We start from the raw sequence: 19,875 nt of genomic DNA on the forward strand, positions 1-19,875 counted from the left end.
AGGCGAGCTTGTCCAGCCTAGGGGAGAGCTTGGTCTGCCCAGGTGTCTTAAGACTCGGCGGCTGCCGGCGCTCCCCTGTGTGAGCCCTGGAGCCAGGGCCTACAACTCTGCCTCTGTAAGCGGGGCGGCAAGCCCAGCAGTCGGAGCCTAGGGTGGGATGAGGCGAGCTCATTGCTGAGCCCCCGGGGGCGCCGGCGAAGCCCAGCTCTGCAGCCTGGGCTCTGACGCGGAGCCGCGCGGTCTCGCCCCAGGAGGTGAGACCCGCTCTGCTGTGTTTGCTTTTCAGACAAGTGATGGAGCAGCAGCGCCAGGAGTCTCTAGAGAGAAGAGCCTCAGCCACAGGTGAGAGCTTCCCCTACCTGTGCCCGCTGGCGCCCCTTCACTAGATGGTGCCCAGGGACACACTGGGAACGCTGTGACCAGCTGCTGGTCGCACAGGCCTCAGAGCGTGACAGCCACGCCTGGTGAACGTGGGGAAACGAGGGAACAGAGCACGGGTGCGGGGATTAACTCAGCTTGGCCCAGCCCTGCCCACCGGCCTCTGGTCCTCCCCCGACTCATCCCCTGAGTAGAGCGTGTCTCAGGCCCTGTACTAAGGGCTGAGGACACAGCGGTGGACGAGGCGGATGCACCCTCTGCCCCAGGGAGCTGACTGTCCAGTCAAGGACACAGACTAATGACCCTGGGTCACCGCGGGGCACATGCAGTTACCAAGTCAGTGCAGGGGTGGAGGCACATGGAGGGGGCCCCAGCTGCCCTGGGGGTCAGAGAAGACCCCAGGGGAGGGGTGGCTTCAGTCCTGAACAGTGACTGGAACTCAGCACAGTGAAGCAGAGGGGTTTTCTGGAACAGGGTAATGTTGATTAGTAAGCATGGGACTTCATAACTTACAAAGTACTTTCACGTCCTTCGTTTCACTTAATTCTCTCGAGCCCTGTGAAGTAAGCAGATGAATGTTTCCCTGTCTTACTGATGAGGACCCCGGGCCCCAGCTGGCTGCAGAAGCCCCCGCTGGTGGGGATGCTGTCTGGTGCCGCCCCCTCTCAGCTGGGCCGCTGCACCCCTCGGGCTCCTGTCCCGCTCTGCCCCACCCCTGCGTTACTAATGCGGGTCTCACCCTGTCACCGGGTCACCCTTCTCCATCACTCCTGAACAACCTGGGTCCTTGGCACGGGCTCCCGGTGCGCAGGCCCAGTCCCCGCAGACCCACTGCCCTGCACACTCCCTCCCGGCGGCTCCTTCAGTTCCCGCAGGGCCTCCCCCCCTCGCGCTCACTCACCCTTCACCAAACGTCACTCCCGCTCTTCTGTCCTGTCCCAGCACAGTCATTGCTTCCCTAAGGAAGCCTTCCACGGACTTCTGGTCAGGTTGGAGCGCCTCCTCACAGGCCAGGGTGGCGCTGTGCGCCTGCTCTTGGTGGCACTTGTCACCCTGCCGCGGGGACAGTTCTGCATTCATCCATGTGATTGGTTTGCTGCTACCAGGTCATGAGCACCGTGAGCAGGGAGCCTGTGGCCGTTTGTCCCCAGCGCCCTGCACGGGGCCAGGCCTGCAGCAGAGGCTCGGGCGTTGGATGGTGGGTGGGGGACAGGGGACTGCCTAGCACGCAGCAGTGCTCCTGGACAGATGCCCCGGTCTGCCCTGCGACCCGCAGCTGCCTGCTGCTGTCCCCAGAGGCCAAGGGGCAGTCACAGCTGTATCTTGGGGACTAACAATTGCTGAAGCCTAGGGGGGTGCTAGGAGCTGAGGAGAAACAGAGAAGGAAAGTAAGACACAATTCGTGCCGCCGAAGAGCTTCTTGTCCCACTGGAAGACCACAGATGAGCAAGAGAAAGTGAGCGTAGCTCAAGGGCTGCTAAGCAAGTGTGTGACGCCGGTCCAGCCTGGCCCCCGAATGTAGGGAGAGACTGGAACAACGCCAGGTGCATCCCGCGGGGGCTTCCTGGAAGAGGCCACCTTGAGCTGTTCCTCATCCCTCAGGGGAGTAGGCTGCCCTCTGTCCCTGCTCCCGGGGAGGCACCCGCTGGGGGCTGGGCACTCACTGAGCCCACTGTTGTTTCAGGACCCACCCTCCCAGCGGGGCACCCCTCCATTGCAGCTGGCGCCCCCCTCTCGTGTAGCGGGCCTCCACCCCCACCCCCACCCCCTGTCCCACCTCCACCCACAGGGGCCGCCCCCCCTCCCCCGCCCCCCCTGCCAGCCGGAGGAGCCCAGGGCGCCAGCCACGACGAGGGCTCCGTGTCCGGCCTGGCCGCCGCCCTGGCTGGGGCCAAGCTGAGAAGAGTCCCGCGGGTAAGTGTCCCGGGCCCTGGCAGACGGGCAGGCGGGTGGGCAGGACGGACCAGGCTGGGAGACGGGTTTCTAACTGGCAGAGGGGCGGGCGGACCCTTTCCCGCGGGCGGGGAGCGCAGCGCCGCCCTCCCCAGCCAGACGGCACCTCCCACCTCCTCGGTCACAGTTACCCGGTTACTGAGACCACTGGGACAGGGCTGCGTGAGAGCCGTAGGTGCCTCCAGTTACGTAACCTGCTGCTAGTCCTTTACAAGCGAGGCAGGAGATCTCTGCCCTCGTAGATGAGGAAACCGAGGCGCAGGCACGAACAGCTTGTTCAAAGCACGCAGGTCATCAGTTGCGGTTTGGACTCAGGCCCTGGGTCTCCTGCATTTAAGTCCATCAGCTCCCTCAGGCTCAGCTGGCCCTCCCAGCCTTCCGCAGCGTCCTGGGAGGTGGGGCTTCTAGAAGGCCGTACGTGTGGCTGTGGGATTAGGAGCACCTGGGACACAGAACTGTGCCTCCTCCCCCCTCAAGCCACGCTGGCCTTGGCAAGGGTGCTGACCGTGAGCCAGCGAACCTGGGGCGTGCCTGCCAACCGTGACCCTCCAGTCCCAGTCGCTCTCTGGACTCCAGCTCTGCCGCCAGCAGGTGGGGTTGGGGGACTAGATGGCCTCGACCTCTTCCAGCACTGCCATCACACGTGGCCCCGTCTCCCCTCGAGTGGCGTCCTGCCACGGACACCAGACCGAAGCGCGCCGTCCTCTCCCCTTAGCCAGAAGATGCGTCCGGAGGCTCCAGTCCCAGCGGGACCTCGAAGTCTGACGCCAACCGGGCGAGCAGTGGGGGTGGAGGAGGAGGCCTCATGGAAGAAATGAACAAGCTGCTGGCCAAGAGGTGAGTGCTCAGGCTTCCCCCAGACCCAGCCACTGTCAGGAGCTGCTGTTCTTCAGTGGAAAGGTGAAGCCTCGCCTGGCCCCAGGACCCACTGTCCCCTGGGTTCAGCCAAGCAGGGGGGACTGTTCGTCGAGCTTTCCCTTCTCCAGGGGTCAGTCTGAGACATCAAGCCAAAAGGAGTCCTCTAAACTCTAAATCCTTCCTCATTTCAGTTTAACAAGTATTCGTTGAAACATCTGCCATGTATCAGCCTTCTCCTGAGCAGAGAGAAATTTGGAGATCATTTCAGAGATAAATTCCGAGGGAAAATAGAAGTATTCCCAGCGGTGAATGTATGATGAAGGGGCCCGTCTTGTGGGGGTCCTTACAGAGGACTCGGGAGAAGGGGTGCTGAGGTGGCAGGAGCCCAGAGGACGTTACCCCTCAGGGATGGAGCAGCAGTTCCCTCCCCGTCGTGCTCAGCTCTGTGGCCTCCGCCTCCATCCTCACCAGCACATGTGCCTCCAGCTTGCCCAAGGCCATCAGCCTGTCACTATGGCTCTTCGTTGTTCCCCAACTGAATCCCAGGCAGATGGAGAGATCAGACAGCTCCCTCTCAGAAGGGTCGCAAAAGCTTGGGTCTTACTTGTAAATGTGGTGTGGCAGCGGGAATGCCCTGATGGGGTTTCCAGGGCCATGGCTCACCCGGGCACCAGAGGACCCAGGAGTGGGCCTCGCCTGTCAGCACGCTCCTTGTTGCCCAAGAAAAGCAACGGCGGGGGCCTTGCTCCCCCGTGACCCCTCCTGCCTTCGCTCAGCCTCCAGGCTCTTCCCGCCGCCCCCATGGCGGCTAACCCGGGGCGAGCGCTTTCTGTGCCGGGTCTTCGGTAAACCCACACGGCACTGCGAGGACACGGGGGAGACAGAGGCCCCCAGAGTGCAGGTAGCTGGTCTGGCACATCTCGGCGGGGCCGGCCCAGGGCCCTGTGTGCCCAGCAAGGGAGGGCACAGGGGGAGGGGAGCAGCCAGGCGGGTCCACGTGCCGTGACCAGAGGTGAGCCAGCGGCTGCGGCCGGACAGTGCAGAGCAGCTCCAGGGAGCCGGGGTGCTTCACGGGGGAGGTTCTGCGCGTCCTCTGGGCCGAAGCAGCAGAGGAGAGCGTTCTGTGCAGAGGAGCAGAGGCGGGTGTGGTGGGTGGAGTTACGCTACCTGGAGAGGCTGAGACACGCCCCCCCAGAGCGCCCAGGGCCTGGAGGAGGTGGACCAGAATGCAGGCTAGAGGGGAGAGCCTCGTGTGCACGTGCGTTAGAGTCCATTCCAGAGGGGCCTCGCTTAAAAATAGAAGATTCTTTAAAAAGGAAGTGTTCACACTCTCCCAGGCCCAGCACCAGTGCGTTCCCAGTGACTGCTTGGCCTGGATGGTTTAGACCAAACGGAGAGCAAGCTTCTGAGAACAGGAAAAGGCCGCTGTGCCAGGAGCCAGTGAGACGCCAGAAGCTGGTGGCAGAGCCGGGCCCACCGAGAGCACTCACCCTGCACGACCGGCAAGGGGCGGCCACGCTGCTCTCTGAAGCCCACCTGGGCGTGCAGGGTGCTGGGTGGAGCCTACAAGGAGATGCGCGCGAGGGCTGTTTTTTGTTTTTTTTTTTAAAGAAGATCTCTGCTTCCACTTTGTACAGACAGCTAATTCTCTATCTTAATCAGCTTGCGACGCTATAAAAAAAAATCAGGATGCATGGCTTATAAACAGAATCTTATTTCCCACAGTTCTAGAGAAGTGCAAGACTACGGCACTGACAAATGCAGTGTCTGGTGAGAGCCCGCTGCCTGGTTCATAAGTGGCCATCTCTTTGCTGTGTCCTCACGTGGTGAAAGGAGCAGGGAGCTCTCTGGGGTCTCTTTTATTTATTTATTTATTTATTTTTGGCTAGGGTCTTGTTAAAGCCCTTTTTTTTTTTTTTTTTTAAGTTGGGGTATAGTTGTTTACAATGTTGTGTTAGTTTCTACTGTACAGCGAAGTGGAGTTCCCAGTGCCATACAGCAGGTTCTCATTAGTTATCTATTTTATACATATTAGTGTATACGTGTCAATCCCAGTCTCCCAATTCATCCCACCCCCACTTCTCCCCTTGGTGTCCATACGTTTGTTCTCTACGTCTTTGTCTCTATTTCTGCCTTGCAAACAGGTTCATCTGTACCATTTTTCTAGATTCCACATATATGCGTTAAGATACGATATTTGTTTTTCTCTTTCTGACTTACCTCACTCCATATGACGGTCTCTAGGTCCGTCCGTGTCTCTACAAATGACCCCATTTCGCTCCTTTTCATTAGGGCTTCTTTTTCTTATCTGTCAAACAGGCATAGTAACAGAGCTTAGCTGATCAAAGGTCCTTGCGGAGTCGCTGCCTCCTCAGTTGCTGAGGCCTGTCCCGGCAGTGGACCAGGCGGGGGAACCGTGTCGCTGGGAGCTGCTCGATGCTGAGCGTGTCCACAGACACTCAGCCCAGGGAATCTTCACAGGCCTGGAGGGGCCTGGTCTGCTGGGTATCCTTAGAAGATTAAACGCAGGCTCTGGGTAGGAGCAGGATGTCACGGGCGCGGTGGCAGTAGCAGGCCAGGCAGGAGCTGGTGGTGCTTGCACGCAGCGTTGGGAGTGAAGACGGGCCAGACAGCCCAGAAACAAAGTGCAGAGCCAGAAGTGGGCGGGCCCACTGTCACAAGGAAGAAGTCGGGGATGAGTCCCGGGCTTCTGGGAAGGGCCATAGGTGGGTGGGATGAGAAGATGAGGAAGGAGCCCCCTGTGGCCGGTCCCTGGACAGGGACAGCCAGCCGGTGGCCCTCACCCCCACCAGGCCAGCTTCCCTCCTGACAGCCAGCTACCTCGTGAGCTCCGACAGCTTTGTTTGTGTCCTGGCGGCTTCACCGAGTTGAGAGCCCCCGGGGCCGGATCTTTGGAGAGCAGGAAGGGGTATGTGTGTAGACTTGGGAATTAGCCAGAGGTAGGCCACCACTGAGGCCGGAAAAGAGCAGCGAGTTCTCAGAGTGTCTGAGAAGGGGGCTCATCCCTGCGGGGAGGTGCGTGCCGTGACTAGAGGGCGTCTCTTGGGTTCTTTCCTTCCTGAGCACGTGCTGCTCTTCGTGGTGTCCAGGTCGGGGAGGACATGGCTGCTGAGCTCTGAGGTAGGAGGAGCTTTAGGGTGATAGGGAAAGGCTTCCTCCTCCGTCCCGCAGGCGGCCTGCAGACAGGATGCCCCCAGGCTGACCTGTGGCGGCGGCAGCTCTCCTGCCCCTCGTGGCCAGGCCTTGAGCGTCCTGGGAGGACAGCGGCCACCCGGCCGAGCCCAGGTCCCCCGGGACCTGGACAGGGTGCGGACCAACCTCCTCGGCCTTCAGGTGCTGTAGACAGAGATGGGGTGCCCCCCACCCCACCACCCAGACCAGTTTTGTGTCCAGGGTCCTGGGGCCAGCACAGAAGGCCTGGACACTCACCCGGGCATCGCCACGGGCCAGATGGGTGCCTGGACAAGTCATCTCCTTCACACAAAACAGGGGTCACACCCCAGCAAGGAGTCTCTGAGAACCAAGCTGTGTCCGCACAGAGGCGACGTCTGCTCTGTGTGGAAACCTTTCGGGCTGATTGTATCTTCTCCCTCCTTGTGTTAGGAGAAAAGCAGCCTCCCAGACAGACAAGCCGGCTGATAAAAAGGAAGACGAAAGCCAAACGGTAAGCACACCCCACGGCCAGCCCACCCCGGCTTCCCCAGAGGTATGAATGGACCAGGCCTGCGGGACACCGTGTTTGGGCATACACGCGGTAGATACTTCGCTGGGTGATTTGTAGGAGGGCAGGGGGACAGGGGTGACAAGAGGGACAGGAGGGGGTAGTGCAGGGGGACAGGGCCTGTGGGCGCTCATGTCCGTCCCCGCTGCACCGGGTGGCAGGCCTGTGCTCACTGAGGATCTAGCAGACACTGCTCTGCTTTGGAGCTCGCAGCCTCGCAGGGAAGGCAGGTAAGAGGCAGAGAAGCAGGACCCGCCTGGGAGCGCCTTGAGGGAAAGGCCTGGAGGCTGGGGAGCTCAGAGGGGCAGCAGACAGATCTCAAAGGACTCGGGGGGTTGGAGACTACAATCGCAGTAGGCAGTGTCTGCTTGAAGACCAGGGCAGTTATTATTTTCAAATTATTCCTGTTTTTGAAAGGCTCTACTTGAGTCCATGGATTCCAGCAGGAGCCGCAGGTGAGCTGGGCAGAGGAACCCAGCGCTCTGGCTCTTGTCCTGAGGGGGTCCTGGAGCCTAGTCTATCCACACAGGTTCCAGGCTCCCGCCGTCACTAGGGTGGCTAACACTCTTTCCCTCTGTGTTAAGCTTTCCCTGTAAAAATAGACTCCTACTGAAACGGCTAAGTTTAGACCTTAACTACAGATGGCATACAGGTTGCATCTCGGTGGCAGGAGACAGAAGAAATATTACAACCACCAGGCGCCAGGGTACCGTGCCACCCCCGTCAGCAGGGCGAGGCTTACCGGGTGTGACCCCCGGGCTCCAGCCTTGCCAGCGGCCCTCCCTTCCCCTGGTCCCCCCGCCTGGCACATGCGGTCCCCTCGGCCCCAGCAGCTAACTCCTCCTCGGCTGCACTTCTCTGTGTAAACAGTACTCCCTGAGAAACAGGCTCCCGACCTCCAGGCTAGTAAGGCTCTCTACTACTTGGACCCCGGGCCCCCCTCCCCACCATGCTTCTCCTCTGCCCTTAGCACACACATTTTTGCTTGTTCAGACTCGCTCGTTCCTGCTGGATCGTGAGCCCTGTGAGGACCAGGCGTGCATATTCCACTGTTCCCATGCCTTGCACAGAGTATGGAGTTCATCCAGCTAACTCCCCACTAATTTCTCAAACTGCAGAGGCCTGTCTGGCCAGGAGCCCAGGAATAATTACAGGTCTCCAAAGGCGCCGGCCAGTTCCCACCATCACAGCTCCAGCCCCGGTACCCAACCTCCCTCCTCCCTGGTCTCCAGGAAGAGTGTGTTTCAAATCCCAGGGACCCAGGAGGAATCTTTGACCCCAAGGGTAGAGTTTTCTTCCTCTGACTCCCCTTTTTCTTTCCTTTCCTTTCCTTTTTTAAGAAGCCTCCTGGTCACTGGGAGTTCTGTTTGCCTTGGTCCCCCGCAGTCAGGAGGCCCATGCCCGCCCGGGAGCAGCCTCTTCCAGGGCAGGGCTAGGGCAGTTCCACACACCAGAGCAGGTGCCGCGTGGACGGAGACACTGGAGACTGGCTTTTCTTCTTTCTTTTTTCTCTTGTCTTTTTTGTTTTTTTGGCCACGCTGTGCAGTTGGCGGGATCTGAGTTCCCCGCCCAGGGATTGAACCCGGGCCCTCAGCAGTGAGAGCACCGAGTCCTAACCACTGGACCGCCAGGAATTCCCTGGCTTTTCTTTTTTATACTTTTCAGTGTTTCCCAGATCCTCTTCATCAAACATTTACTAGGTTTATAATTAATGAGAAACAAATAAGCATTAGTTAAAGAAGGAAAACACCCCAAATGTGGAGTCAGATGTGGCTCAGGCGGGTGCTCTGCCGCTTGCTGGCCACAGGCCAGTTATGTCACTGCTCTAAGGACGTGTTCCTTGGCATGAAAACACAGCCCCCAGGCGCTGGGCCGGCAGCCTCGGGGCAGGGGTGTGGGCGCAGAGCCCCCTGCGCTGGGAGCGAGGATTCTTGTTAACTGTTTTTGAAATAATAATAGGATGACACAAAACAACTTACTGATTTTTTTCAGTTACTCTAACTTCACCCATAATGGCTTTCATTCTTGCCTGTTTCCTCTGGGCCCTGGTTCCCACGCATACGTGTTGATGTATATAATTTCATTTATTCCTCTTTAAACCAGAGCGCTCAGGAGACTTGTCCTGAGACCCACGCCTAGCACATTCTTTTGCCCCTGGACCAGCAACTCCCGGGTTCATTCAGTCACCGCGCAGATACAGGGTGGGGGGGTTCCTGATAGGTCTGATAGGTGCCAGGTCTGCTCTCGGTGCGGGGACCAGGCGTGAGCAGTCGTGGTCCTGGCTCTCATAGGCTCGCGTTAGGTGGAGCGGGTGTGGTGGGTCCCGATTGGAGCGCTGAGCCTGGAGTCCTGGCCCTGGAGGTGGCCGTGAGCGTCCGAGAGCCCTCACCCCAAGGCTCGGATGGACCAGATGGGAAGCAGAGTTGACGTGGGCAGTGGCAGAAGGCGATTCTTGGCTTTGGTTAGCATTATGCTAGTTCCGTCTCGTCAGGTCGGCTGGCTGTCTCTGCTCAAAAGCTCCGGGTAGGGCGTCCCTGGTGGCGCAGCAGTTGAGAGTCTGCCTGCCGATGCAGGGGACACGGGTTCGTGCCCCGGTCCGGGACGATCCCACATGCCGCGGAGCACCTGGGCCCGTGAGCCATGGCTGCTGAGCCTGTGCGTCCGGAGCCTGTGCTCCACAACGGGAGAGGCCACAACAGTGAGAGGCCCGCGTAGCGGTAAAAAAAAAAAAAAAAAAGCTCCAGGTAGCAGCTGTATGTGTTTTGCTTGAGAAAAATGGAGGAATTATGATTACTTAATAAATGCCATTTTCCTAAGAGTGTAGAATCTTTCCAAAATATGTGTGATAATAAGCGTCAGCTTGTATTACTGCTGCATTACTCACCTCCATTACAAGTGTCGCCACAGACTTATTCCACGGGCAGAACAGACACGCACGGGCCGCCTTCGTGGGGCCCCGCTGGGAGCCAGGCACGGGTGTCCTGGGTGGATAGGACCATGGCCTCTGTGCTCAAGGGAGGACACAATAAACTGACTGCTGACAAAGAAAAGTGCTGAGGACAGAGACGGAGCACCAGGGCCCTGAGCCCTGCGAGAGCTCCCAGGACAGGCGGCATCTGCCCCGAGCCCTGAGAGGAGCGGGCGTGCAGGACAGAGACGCGCAGCGGCCGTGTCTGGGGGATGGTGGGGCGCACGGGCGAGCGGCTGGAGGCTCGGGGCTCTGCCTGGCCCACTGGCCAGCAACACTGATGAACCCGTAGCCTGGTTGGGCTAAAGATAACCTTCAGAGCATTCTGAATTCTTTTTTTCTTTTTTTTTTTTTTCTTTTTAATTTTTGGCCGCATTGGGCCTTTTTTGCTGCGCGCGGGCTTTCTTCTCTAGTTGTGGGAGCAGGGGCTACTCTTCATTGCGGTGCACAGGCTTCTCACTGTGGTGGCTTCTCTTGTGGCACACGGGCTCTAGAGCTCAGGCTCAGTAGTTGTGGCGCACGGGCTTAGTTGTTCCGCGGCATGTGGGATCTTCCTGGACCAGGGCTCGAACCCGTGTGCCCTGCATTGGCAGGTGGATTCTTAACCACTGCGCCACCAGGGAAGCCCCTACATTCTAAATTCTTAACGCTTCCTCCTCTCCTGTGAAAGAGAAGTGAAGTGCCGGGGTCTCTAGGACTCAGGCTGTGTCCGTGCCCAGCCTTGACCAGCAGGGCTGACTGGAAGCAGGCTCCTCCCAGGGCTGTGGAAGGGTCCCGGTGGACAAGGGGTGGCAGCACCTCGTGAGGGACAGTGAGTCTGTGGGCAGCGCCGGGCCCGGGGTCCAGGCCACATCCACTGTGTCCCCCTGCAGCCTTCTCCTCCCTGACTTCCGTGGGGTGGACCACCTCCCCACCACGACCTGGGGTTTTCATTGGTGAATAGTATTTGTTGTTTCACTGATTATAAAAATAATATATGTTCGTTGGCTAATTTGGAAAACTGAGGTTTTCTAGATAACCTGGCCCAAAGGTCCCCCACCCAGCCGGCCTTCCTAAGCAGGCCGACGGCAGAGCCTTTCTCTTCCATTTCAGGAAGAGCCGAGCACCTCTCCATCTCCGGGGACCCGAGCAGCCAGCCAGCCCCCCAACTCCTCAGGTAAGGTGCACCGCCCTGCCGGCGCCAGCACGGGGTCTTAGCACAGGAGGGGCTCTTACAGGAGGGCAATCTGATACCCCTGCCTCACTTTACGGTGAGCAGAGAGGCTGCGCTGGTGGGGGGCTCCCCGCCATCTTCGCGGCCTCCACGCCGAGCCTGAGCAGGGGCACCCTGGAGGAAAGACCGCCCAGTCTAAGCCTCACGTCTCCCAGCCGGCCTGCCAGCACCTACCGAGTGGTGTGGGAGACCGTGCCCTGGGGCTCAGGTTCACGGCCTTGGGCCCGTGCTCCAAAGAGGGGCACGTAAATGTCACGTTCCTGCACCCTGCAAAGCGCCAGCTGTGACCCATGTCACAGTGATTAGCAGTGAGTCTCGCTCACTGGGAAGTCAGCCAGACAAGGCGGTCCTGAACCCCGTGCAGAAATCCCCCAGTCTGAGCTCTGGAGCGGGGGTTGCGATTAGAAGAGTGCCTTGAGGCTCTACGGTGGGAAGAAGCCACCGCAGTCAGTCACTCGTCCAACATTTCAGTGTCTGCTCTGAGCCAGGCCTGTGCTCCTGAGCACATGGTGCGGTGCAGGCTTGGGAGAGGCGGAGGGGAAATAGCGCCCCCGCCCCAGCCAGCGGAGGGAAGCTCTTGCCAGGTGCTGGCTGCTCGCTGGGGCACGGCTCTGCCCCGCACGGGCCTAGCGTCCTGACTCTGTTGGCACGTCTGCCTCCCTTGCGAGGCTGTGGTCTGTGCCCTCCTCTTCTCAGGCAGTGCCACCACAGTTCTTGGTGAGTGACTGCATGAACAGCTCACATCCCAGTGGATGGGTTGTTCCCAGTCTAGGAGGTTGAGGCTCGGTGTGTTTAAATGGCTTCCTCCAGGCTGCATGCCTGGACCCTGGACGTGGTCCCAGCTCTCGTACCTGCCCTGCAGACCCAGCGTGGGCCCGTCGGCCTGCACAGTCTCCAGGCTCAGCTCAGAGTGGTTGGCCCCCTGCTGCCCCAGGGGTTTTTCCTTCTGCCTCTCTGCTCATCCTGCAAAGTCAGTGAATTCTGTCCAGCTCAACAAATCTCTTGAAGTAAAACGAGATGTAGTTTAACACCAGTTAAAAAAGAAAAAGGAAAGACAAATCAACTTTGAAGCCCAGGCTGGGAAAGAACCAGCTGCAGTGTCGGGGGGGAAACCAAGAAGTCAGGGGACAGGGGGTGCACGTGGGTCGTGGGCCTGGCCCCTGAAAGCGAACGTGGACCCCGGGCTGCCCTGAGAGTGTCCTGGTGGGGGGCCTCCTGTGCCCTGCTCGGCCCACTGCTGGAGTCCCAGGTCGCCTCTAGAAGTCGTAGTTAAGAGGTTCCCTGACCAGCTGGCTCACGTTCCAAGGACAGACCCAGTCATGGTGAGAGGACTCAAAGCCAGGCCACAAGGTCAACCGAGTCGAGGGAACAGAGGCTCATATCCTGAGGTGGGGGAGATGCCGGGTGACAGCAGGGCCATCTACACCCTGCCAGGGCCGCCTGGGCCAAAGGGGACTGGAATAAGGAGCCGGGTCTCAGCTGTGACGGGGGAGCACGGGTGGGCCTCCTGCCCGGGACGCTGTGGGATGGGGGCCGCTGAGCGCCCTCCCAGCTCTGAGGTGCTTCATCCATGACGTGAACCGACAGAGGCCGGCCGGAAGCCCTGGGAGCGGAGCAGCTCGGCGGAGAAGCCCGTGTCCTCCTTGCTGTCCAGGTGAGCTGCCCCGGGAAGGCTGGCCCTGCGCCCGGGTCAGTGGGCCCAGGTGGGCGACGGCGCCAACTCACCTCTCTGTTCCATTCCGTTCCACCGCGCAGAACCCCGTCTGTGGCCAAGAGCCCCGAAGCTAAGAGCCCCCTTCAGTCGCAGCCTCACTCTAGGTACCGAACAGCCCCGCCTCTGGGGCCTCCTTTGTCCCTTGCCCATGACTAACACCCCGGATCCCACCCGTGTCCTGTCATCTAACAGTCGGCTCTGGGAAAGGGCGGTCTGTGCTTCGTCAGGGACAGGGCGGGCCAGCTACTTCCTGTCTTCTCCTAGACAGAGGGCCCGAGGCCAGGGGAGGGGAGTGACTGTCCAGAGAGGCAGCGAGGTGGAGCCGGGATCGAATCCCAGCTCTGGCCTCGCTAATTGTGACACCGGGCAAGCCAGGGAACCTCTCCGAGCCTCCACTGCTCCCCCACGCCACGAGGAGGTCTCTTCATCCCTCGCGCACAGGGTGACCATGTGTGGACAACAGCTGGACACAGGAAATCTTCAGCAGCCCTGGCTGCATCCCGCAGCTCAAAATCCCGGGGGCTGGCCCAGCACCCCACCTCCTCTCCTTCCTCTGCCTTTTCCCCAGAGATACGCTGACCACATTTCCCAAACCAAAAGCTGATGTGATAACAGGATGGGTTGTTTGAAACTGAGGTCGCCCAAAAAATCGAGAGACAGTCACACAGTAACTATGGGCCAAGTGTGGCCTGAATTTGCAGGCTTCTAGAATCCGTATAAGAAGTGTCTTCAGTGCCCATCACAAATTGGAGGGGAACAGCCCAAATCCCAGAGCAGGTGGAGTTTGAGCCTGGTCTTGCCAGATCAAACAAGGTGACCAGAGAGAGCTCCAGCCGGCCCAGCAGGAGTGGCGATGACAGATGCAGGTGAACAGGGATGAGGGGTCTCGGCGGCAGCCAGGATTTGTGGAGGGCCTTTGTCAGCCAGGCTCTGAGCTGGGCCCTGCAGGTCCCTGCCTGCAAGGAGCTCATTTTCCTGTTGGAAAGGCCCGTAAATAAGACAACTGTGAGTTCTGAGAGGTGCTCTGGGGAAGACGTAGAGGGCCGCGTGGTGGACGGGGCTGGGGACGGGGGTGCTTTAGCGAGTGGGCCTCTCAGAGGTGGCATTTGAGTTGACCCGGTTGAGAGGGAGCCTGCCCCGTGGAGACTGTGGGCACGGCCCTCCAGGCCGAAGGAGTGGTAAGTGCTAAGGCCCTGAGCCTGCCACCAGCCTGGCAAGTTCAAAGAACAGAAAGCAGGCCGCTGTGGCTGGCAGGTGATCGGACGTGGGGAGGGCAGAGGGAGGCACGTTTAGAGGGACAGGAAGGAGCCGCACGGTGAGAAGTGTGGATTTTATTCTGTGTGCGGGCCCCAGTCTCCGAGCTCTGAGCAAAGGGCGCCGCGATGGAGTTGCTCTCTGGGCAGCTCGCTCTGGCTGTGAAGCGAGAGGTGGACCGGAGCCGGGCGGGAGCCAGAGCAGCCGGGGAGGCGAGGCGGCCGGGGCTGACCTGCAGCTCCCAGCAGAGCTAGCTGCTTCCTGGTCGTGGAGTAAGGACGGGCGGCCAAGTTCTGAGTGGCCAGGCGTCCCTCACAGGGCAGGAGTGTCATCTAGGGCATTCCTACACGTAAGAGGGCTCTCCGGCTCCGAGCCAGAGCGCTTCTCCAGACTCACAGACGGGGCGGGTGCCGCAGGGCTCACAAAAGCTGTCGGGGTCACCATCGGGGGGACTTTCCAGGTCTGCAGATGGGGGGACCGAGGCCCAGAGAGGTGAAGCAGTTTGTCCAGGTGACTGGAAAATTGCTCTTGGAACAGGGACTTGAAACTACAGGATGGGTGTGACGGATCCAGGGATCTCAGGCCGGACATCTTTCCACATCAGGACCCAAAGTTACTTACAGACTCAGTCAGGACCACATTTATTGAGTCTCTTTATTGAGTTCATCCAGGAGGGGTGCAGGAGCACTTTTTCTTTTCTTTTTTAACCCAGCTTTGTGCACTGGACACTAAAATTTTATTTACATAGCATTCAGTGGGTTTTTTTTTAATCCAGTCTTATTGAGATATAATTGACATCTAGTGTTGTGTAAGTTCAAGATGTACCACACTGTGATTTGATATACGTATGTATTGTAAAATGGTTACCACAGTCAGGTAAGTTAACTCGTCCATAACCTCACACAGTTACCTTTTTTTGTACGTGTGTGGTGAGAACTTTCAGATCTATTTTCTTCGCTCCTTTCAAGCATACGATACAGTTTCGTTAACTATAGTTACCGTGCTGTACGTTACACCCCCAAGAGGGAACCCATCTTATTAGCGGAAGTGTGTGCCCTTGGACCACCTCCACCAGTTGCCGCCACCCACTAGCCCCTGGCAGCCACGAGTCTACGCTCTGTTTCTGAGTTTGGTTTTTCTAGATTTTACATATAAGTGAGGTCATGCAGCATTTGTTTTTCTCTGTCTGGCTTATTTCACTTAGCATAATGTCCATGTTGTCACGAATGGCAGGGTTTCCTTCTTTCTTGTGGCAGAATACTCCGTTATGTAGCCGTGTGATGTACGTATGTACACGTGTGTGTACATATACTCACACGCACACAGATACAGACATGACATCTTCTGTCTCCATTCATCTGTCAGCGGACCCTTGGGTTGTTCCCGTGTCATGGCAGTTGTGAATAACGCTGCAGTGAACATGGGGGTGCAGCTGTCTCCTGGGACAGTGATTTCATTCCCTTCGGCTGTGTACCCGGAGGTGGGATTGCTGGCTCGTGTGGTCATTGCGTTCTTAATTCTTTGAGGCCCCTCCACACTGCTCTCCATCGCGGCGGCACCGGCACTTTAGCTTTCATGCTTGTCCTCCTTCACTGTGGAGGACACCAGCCCCCGATTTCCCCAGATGGACCTAATCTGTACAGTGACCCCTGGTAGCCATGCCAGTCCGCCAGGTCAGTGTCTGTCCGCCAGCTGTCACATCCACGATCCCTGCAGCTGGCTCTAGCCACATCATTTCCCTGAACCTGCCTTTCTCTCCACGTGGGGACAGAAAGTGGATCCAGAAAGTGTACCCTCAGCACCATGGTCCTGCTTTGAAAGGCCAGGTGGTTAGACGAGCGTTTGCCAAGATTTCCTTCCTTCCTCCCTTCCTCCCTCCTTCCGTCCTTCTGTCTTTCCCTCCCCTCCTCTCTTCCACTGGTGAGATCTTAGTTCTCCGACCAGGGAGTGAACTTGGGCCCCGGCTCTGAAAGCAGCAAGTCCTAACCACTGGACCGCCAGGGAATCCCCTGCCAAGATTTTCCAGGGAGGATTCATGTGCAAGAGACATTAAGTTTCAAACCAGCTAACCTTAGTTCGGAAGCATCAGAGGACAGTCCCCAAAACTGAAACCTTTGCCTGAGACGAGCAAAACCACATCCAAGGACGTTTCCTGAAGTAATTACACACCAGAGCCGGTTACCAACCCCAGGGACACGTGTTTGTGTCGGAAGTGGGTGCCTTTAGGATGAGTGTTTAAGATTTTTGCAATTTTGTCTCGTATTTAATGCCATCGTTACTGGTTTTCCCCAAGCCTCCGTCTAGCCAGGAACGTAGACCCTCACTGAGGACCAGCTTATCGGGGTCCCTTTCCAGGGGAGGCAGCATGTGACGCTGTCCGCTTACGTGGCTGCTTCTGTGTGAGAGCTGTCAAGTCAGAAGACCCCAAGTCCTGACTCTTGGGTTGGGAAATATGGTCGCAGTATCCATGAGCCCCTCTCGAGGTGGAGACAGGGCATTGGAGTCCTTTTCAGGTAGCTAAGGAGCGGCCGGAGGTAGAAGCAGAAAGCGTGTGAAGGACGATGGGAGAGGGCAGGGCTGGGCCCGCAGCGGGGAGGCGCCGGGGCACCACTCGGTCTCCCAGCACGGGGGCGCCTGCCGGGCCCCAACGCCCACCTGACCGCACCCTGCCGCCCTCTCCCCAGGATGAAGCCGGCGGGAAGTGTAAACGACGTGGCCCTGGATGCCTTAGATTTAGACCGGATGAAACAGGTGAGTGTGTCCTTCCCGGAGAGGCTGTGAAGGAGCCAGAGGCTGGGGACTTGTCGGGGCCGCGTGGGCAGGCAGGCCCGCCCTCTTGCCCAAGAGGGCCACATGCGGCTGCCAGCAGTCGGGAGCCGGCAGTGGGGGAGGGGACACGCACAGCGTTGGTCCCCCTGCCCCTGTCCTCACCAGGAAAAGGCTCTGGGCGCTCCCGGCCCGCCTCTGGGGCTTCCCCTTCCTGGCACCCCGGCTCCTCCTGAGTATTTCTCAGGCGTGGGAGGGTGTCCCATGTCCCACTCACACACCGTTCCCCAGCTTGGGGAGGGAGCCGAGAACACGGGGTGGCATGGGCAGGGGTGAGGGTTGTGGCGCTGCCCCTGCCTCTCGATCAAGGCCACTTCTCCTCTGCTGTCTGTCCCTTCACTCCGAGGCTCTGCTCCCACCAGGAGATCCTCGAGGAGGTGGTCCGCGAGCTCCACAAAGTGAAGGAGGAGATCATCGACGGTGAGTAGAGGGCCCCCACCCCCGGCATCGCCCTGAGCCGGGGTGCACCCAGCGTCCTTGAAGACGGAGGCCTGCCTGCGCCCAGGGTGGCCAAGCAGGGGTCCGGGATGGTCCAGCCAGGGAGGCCGTCCTGGGCCAGGAGGCCTGGGCCTTGTACCAGCGTGGGGGCGGGGGTCAGTCTTCCTCCCAGCGGCCAACACCACCCTCCCGAGTCTCTGAGCAAACTGAGATCAGATTAAGCGCCTTGTCTAAGGACGGGGACGCCCTGCTGGTCTGCCGCCTCAGTCCGAGTCTTCCCAGGACTAGCCTGTGTCGAGGAGAAAGATGCGAGAGGGCATTCCCAAGCCCAGGGCAGCCCTGAATCACCTGCTGCTTAGCTCGGCATCCGTGGCCTTAATTACTTCTTCTTCTGCCGCTTCTGGTCACGGGGTTTGGGGTTATAGGGGCAACCGCTGCCTGCCCAGAGGTTTAGGGGTCCAGGAAGCCACAGAATTGCCTATGGGCCTGACCTAGTTCACAGCCTGCTTGGCCGGGCCTGAGGGGGCAGGCACGTGGCTCCAGAGGCAGGGCCTCGTCACAGTGAATCACATCCGTCCTTCCGGTCCCCACCGGAGCCTTTGATACCGCTGGCTCAGATCTGGAGCCAGAGGAAAAGGAAAGGTTCGGGCCGGGCTGGCTCCGCCCGACAGAGCAGTGAGGCACAGCCTGGTGCCCACACCCCTCCCCATCCCACCTGCTGGGCGCTGGTGGCGGAGGGCCGCCAGACATGGGAGAGAGGAGAGGCGGCTGGGAACCTGCGTGGGGTGCCAGCAGAGCCGGACCCCTGCCCAGGGCTGGGTGACGGCCACACCCCGTCCTTGACCCAGAGGAGAGCACTCAGTTCCTGTTTGCCCAGTCCCCCCACAGGCCTGGGATGGGCAGATACGGAGTTAATGAATGAAAAGAGAAAGCAGAGCCAGAGAGGAGACAGAGGCCAACTATTAACCCTGCTCTAATGCTGGGCACTCCCACCTCAGGAGGGCTGCTTGTGTGGCCCCAGGGCCAGGGCTGGTGTGGGGCCCGAAGCAGGGCTGCCAGCCAGCCAGCGAGCAGAGGGCACAGGCCTCGACGGAGGGAGCCGGTGGGTGTGGGGGGCCCCCGTCTCTGCACCTGCCACAGCGCGGCCATGGTGGACGCAGCCTCTGGGGCGGGCGGCTGAGAGGCTGGGGGAGATGTGGGCCCTAGGGGTCTCCTGGAACCCTCCCCTCGTTCCCCTGCTGCTGGAGACGGGCCCGGCCCTTAGCTCTCTCTCCTGGCCTTCGGCTGCAGGCCCCCTGGGGTCTGTCTGGGCAGAGGCTCACATCTGGGGGAGGACTCTGGGGAGAGGAGTGGGGAGAAGCCCCGGCCCCCTCCGGATGGGGCGAGCCCAGGCCCGGGAGGCAGGGCGTGGGAGCCCTCCGCCCTGCTCAAGGTCACCGACCTGATGCTGCCCCTGGGGGCGGGGTGGGGGGCTTGCCGGTCCTCCGACCAGAGCTGGGCTGCCTGCCTGCCCCTTACCGGTTCGTCCTCTGACGGGGAGGGGCGGTGCCATCCTCGAGGGACTGCCAGCTCACGACTCTGACGGGGAGGGGCAGTGCCATCCTTGAGGGACTGCCAGCTCACGAGAAGCGGCAGATGAGACCCACAGAGGGCTTTGCTGTCACCCCGGAGTCGGCCGGAGCCCGCTGCGCTGCTTGCCCTCTGGCCTGGGGGCCAGCGGGGCGGCTCTCGGGAGACAGAGCGGGGCAGACCCCAGGCAGGACCTGAGCAGGCCGGCGAGCGGCGCCTGAGCCTCCTGTCCCGCCCTGTCCCCTCAGCCATCAGGCAGGAGCTGAGTGGGATCAGCACATCGTAGGTCGCTCGGCCCCCGACGCCGCCTGAGACCCGGTCCAGCCGAAGGCGGGGACAGCAAGGAGCCCAGCGCCCAGGCCTCCAGCACACACGAGCACGCACTGAAGCTAGGATGTGCTTCGTTTAAAAGTCTTAACCTGTGATAAAATATTAAAATGAGGAAAAAAGTTCAGCTCCTGGATTTTTTTAGATTCAACCTGACACAGCACACCAGGCCTGTCGCCTTTTTTTGTATTTTATATTTGCCTATTTAAGTGTACATTCCTTTCGGTTTATAGAGAAGACACCCCGAGTCAGTCACGCGCCTCGCTAGATGGTTTCAAGTTTTCTCCTAGGTGCCACCGGGAGCAGCGGCCGCTTCCACGTGGCTCCTTCCCAGCGTCCTGGTGGTTGGGGTCCATCCACGCACCAGGCGGTCTGTGTGCACGTGGTAATAAACGCTTACCGTCCACACCCCGGCTCCGACTCGCTCGCTGTTGGCGGCTCCCGGCCGGGGAGGCCTCTTTTGGGGGAAGGGCCCACGGCAGTGGCGGCCGTGGGTGCGAGGCTGGGCTGACTCAGATGCGAGGGGGGACGGGCCGCTGAGCTGCGCAGCTCAGGCACTGCCGGCGGGGGGCCCAGGAGCCGCCCCCCGGGGCCTCCTCCAGGGAGACGGGCTCTGAGTGGCGCCTGGAACATCA

The 19,875-nt window shown here is 59.8% G+C and overlaps 1 protein-coding gene across 9 annotated transcripts in view; it reads left to right on the forward strand.

Moving 5' to 3' along the window:
• Positions 1-19,651, forward strand: part of EVL (Enah/Vasp-like) — a 165,158-nt gene extending 145,507 nt beyond the window's left edge. For 7 of the 9 annotated variants that reach the window (XM_029237762.1, XM_029237759.1, XM_029237763.1 and 4 more), the window contains 10 exons: positions 287-342; positions 2,063-2,292; positions 3,047-3,168; positions 6,814-6,874; positions 10,992-11,055; positions 12,700-12,766; positions 12,868-12,930; positions 16,765-16,831; positions 17,269-17,326; positions 19,162-19,651. In XM_029237762.1, coding sequence (XP_029093595.1) covers positions 287-342; positions 2,063-2,292; positions 3,047-3,168; positions 6,814-6,874; positions 10,992-11,055; positions 12,700-12,766; positions 12,868-12,930; positions 16,765-16,831; positions 17,269-17,326; positions 19,162-19,199 — 826 coding nt within the window. In that variant the 3' untranslated portion in view covers positions 19,200-19,651. The remainder of the gene's footprint in view (positions 1-286; positions 343-2,062; positions 2,293-3,046; positions 3,169-6,813; positions 6,875-10,991; positions 11,056-12,699; positions 12,767-12,867; positions 12,931-16,764; positions 16,832-17,268; positions 17,327-19,161) is intronic. The other 2 variants (XM_029237764.1, XM_029237761.1) reach the window with 1 other exon arrangement.
• The last annotated feature ends 224 nt before the right edge of the window (positions 19,652-19,875 follow it).

Source organism: Monodon monoceros, unplaced genomic scaffold (assembly GCF_005190385.1).
Source record: "Monodon monoceros isolate NGI ecotype Baffin Bay Population unplaced genomic scaffold, NGI_Narwhal_1 Super_Scaffold_21, whole genome shotgun sequence".
NCBI classification, from domain to species: domain Eukaryota; kingdom Metazoa; phylum Chordata; class Mammalia; order Artiodactyla; family Monodontidae; genus Monodon; species Monodon monoceros.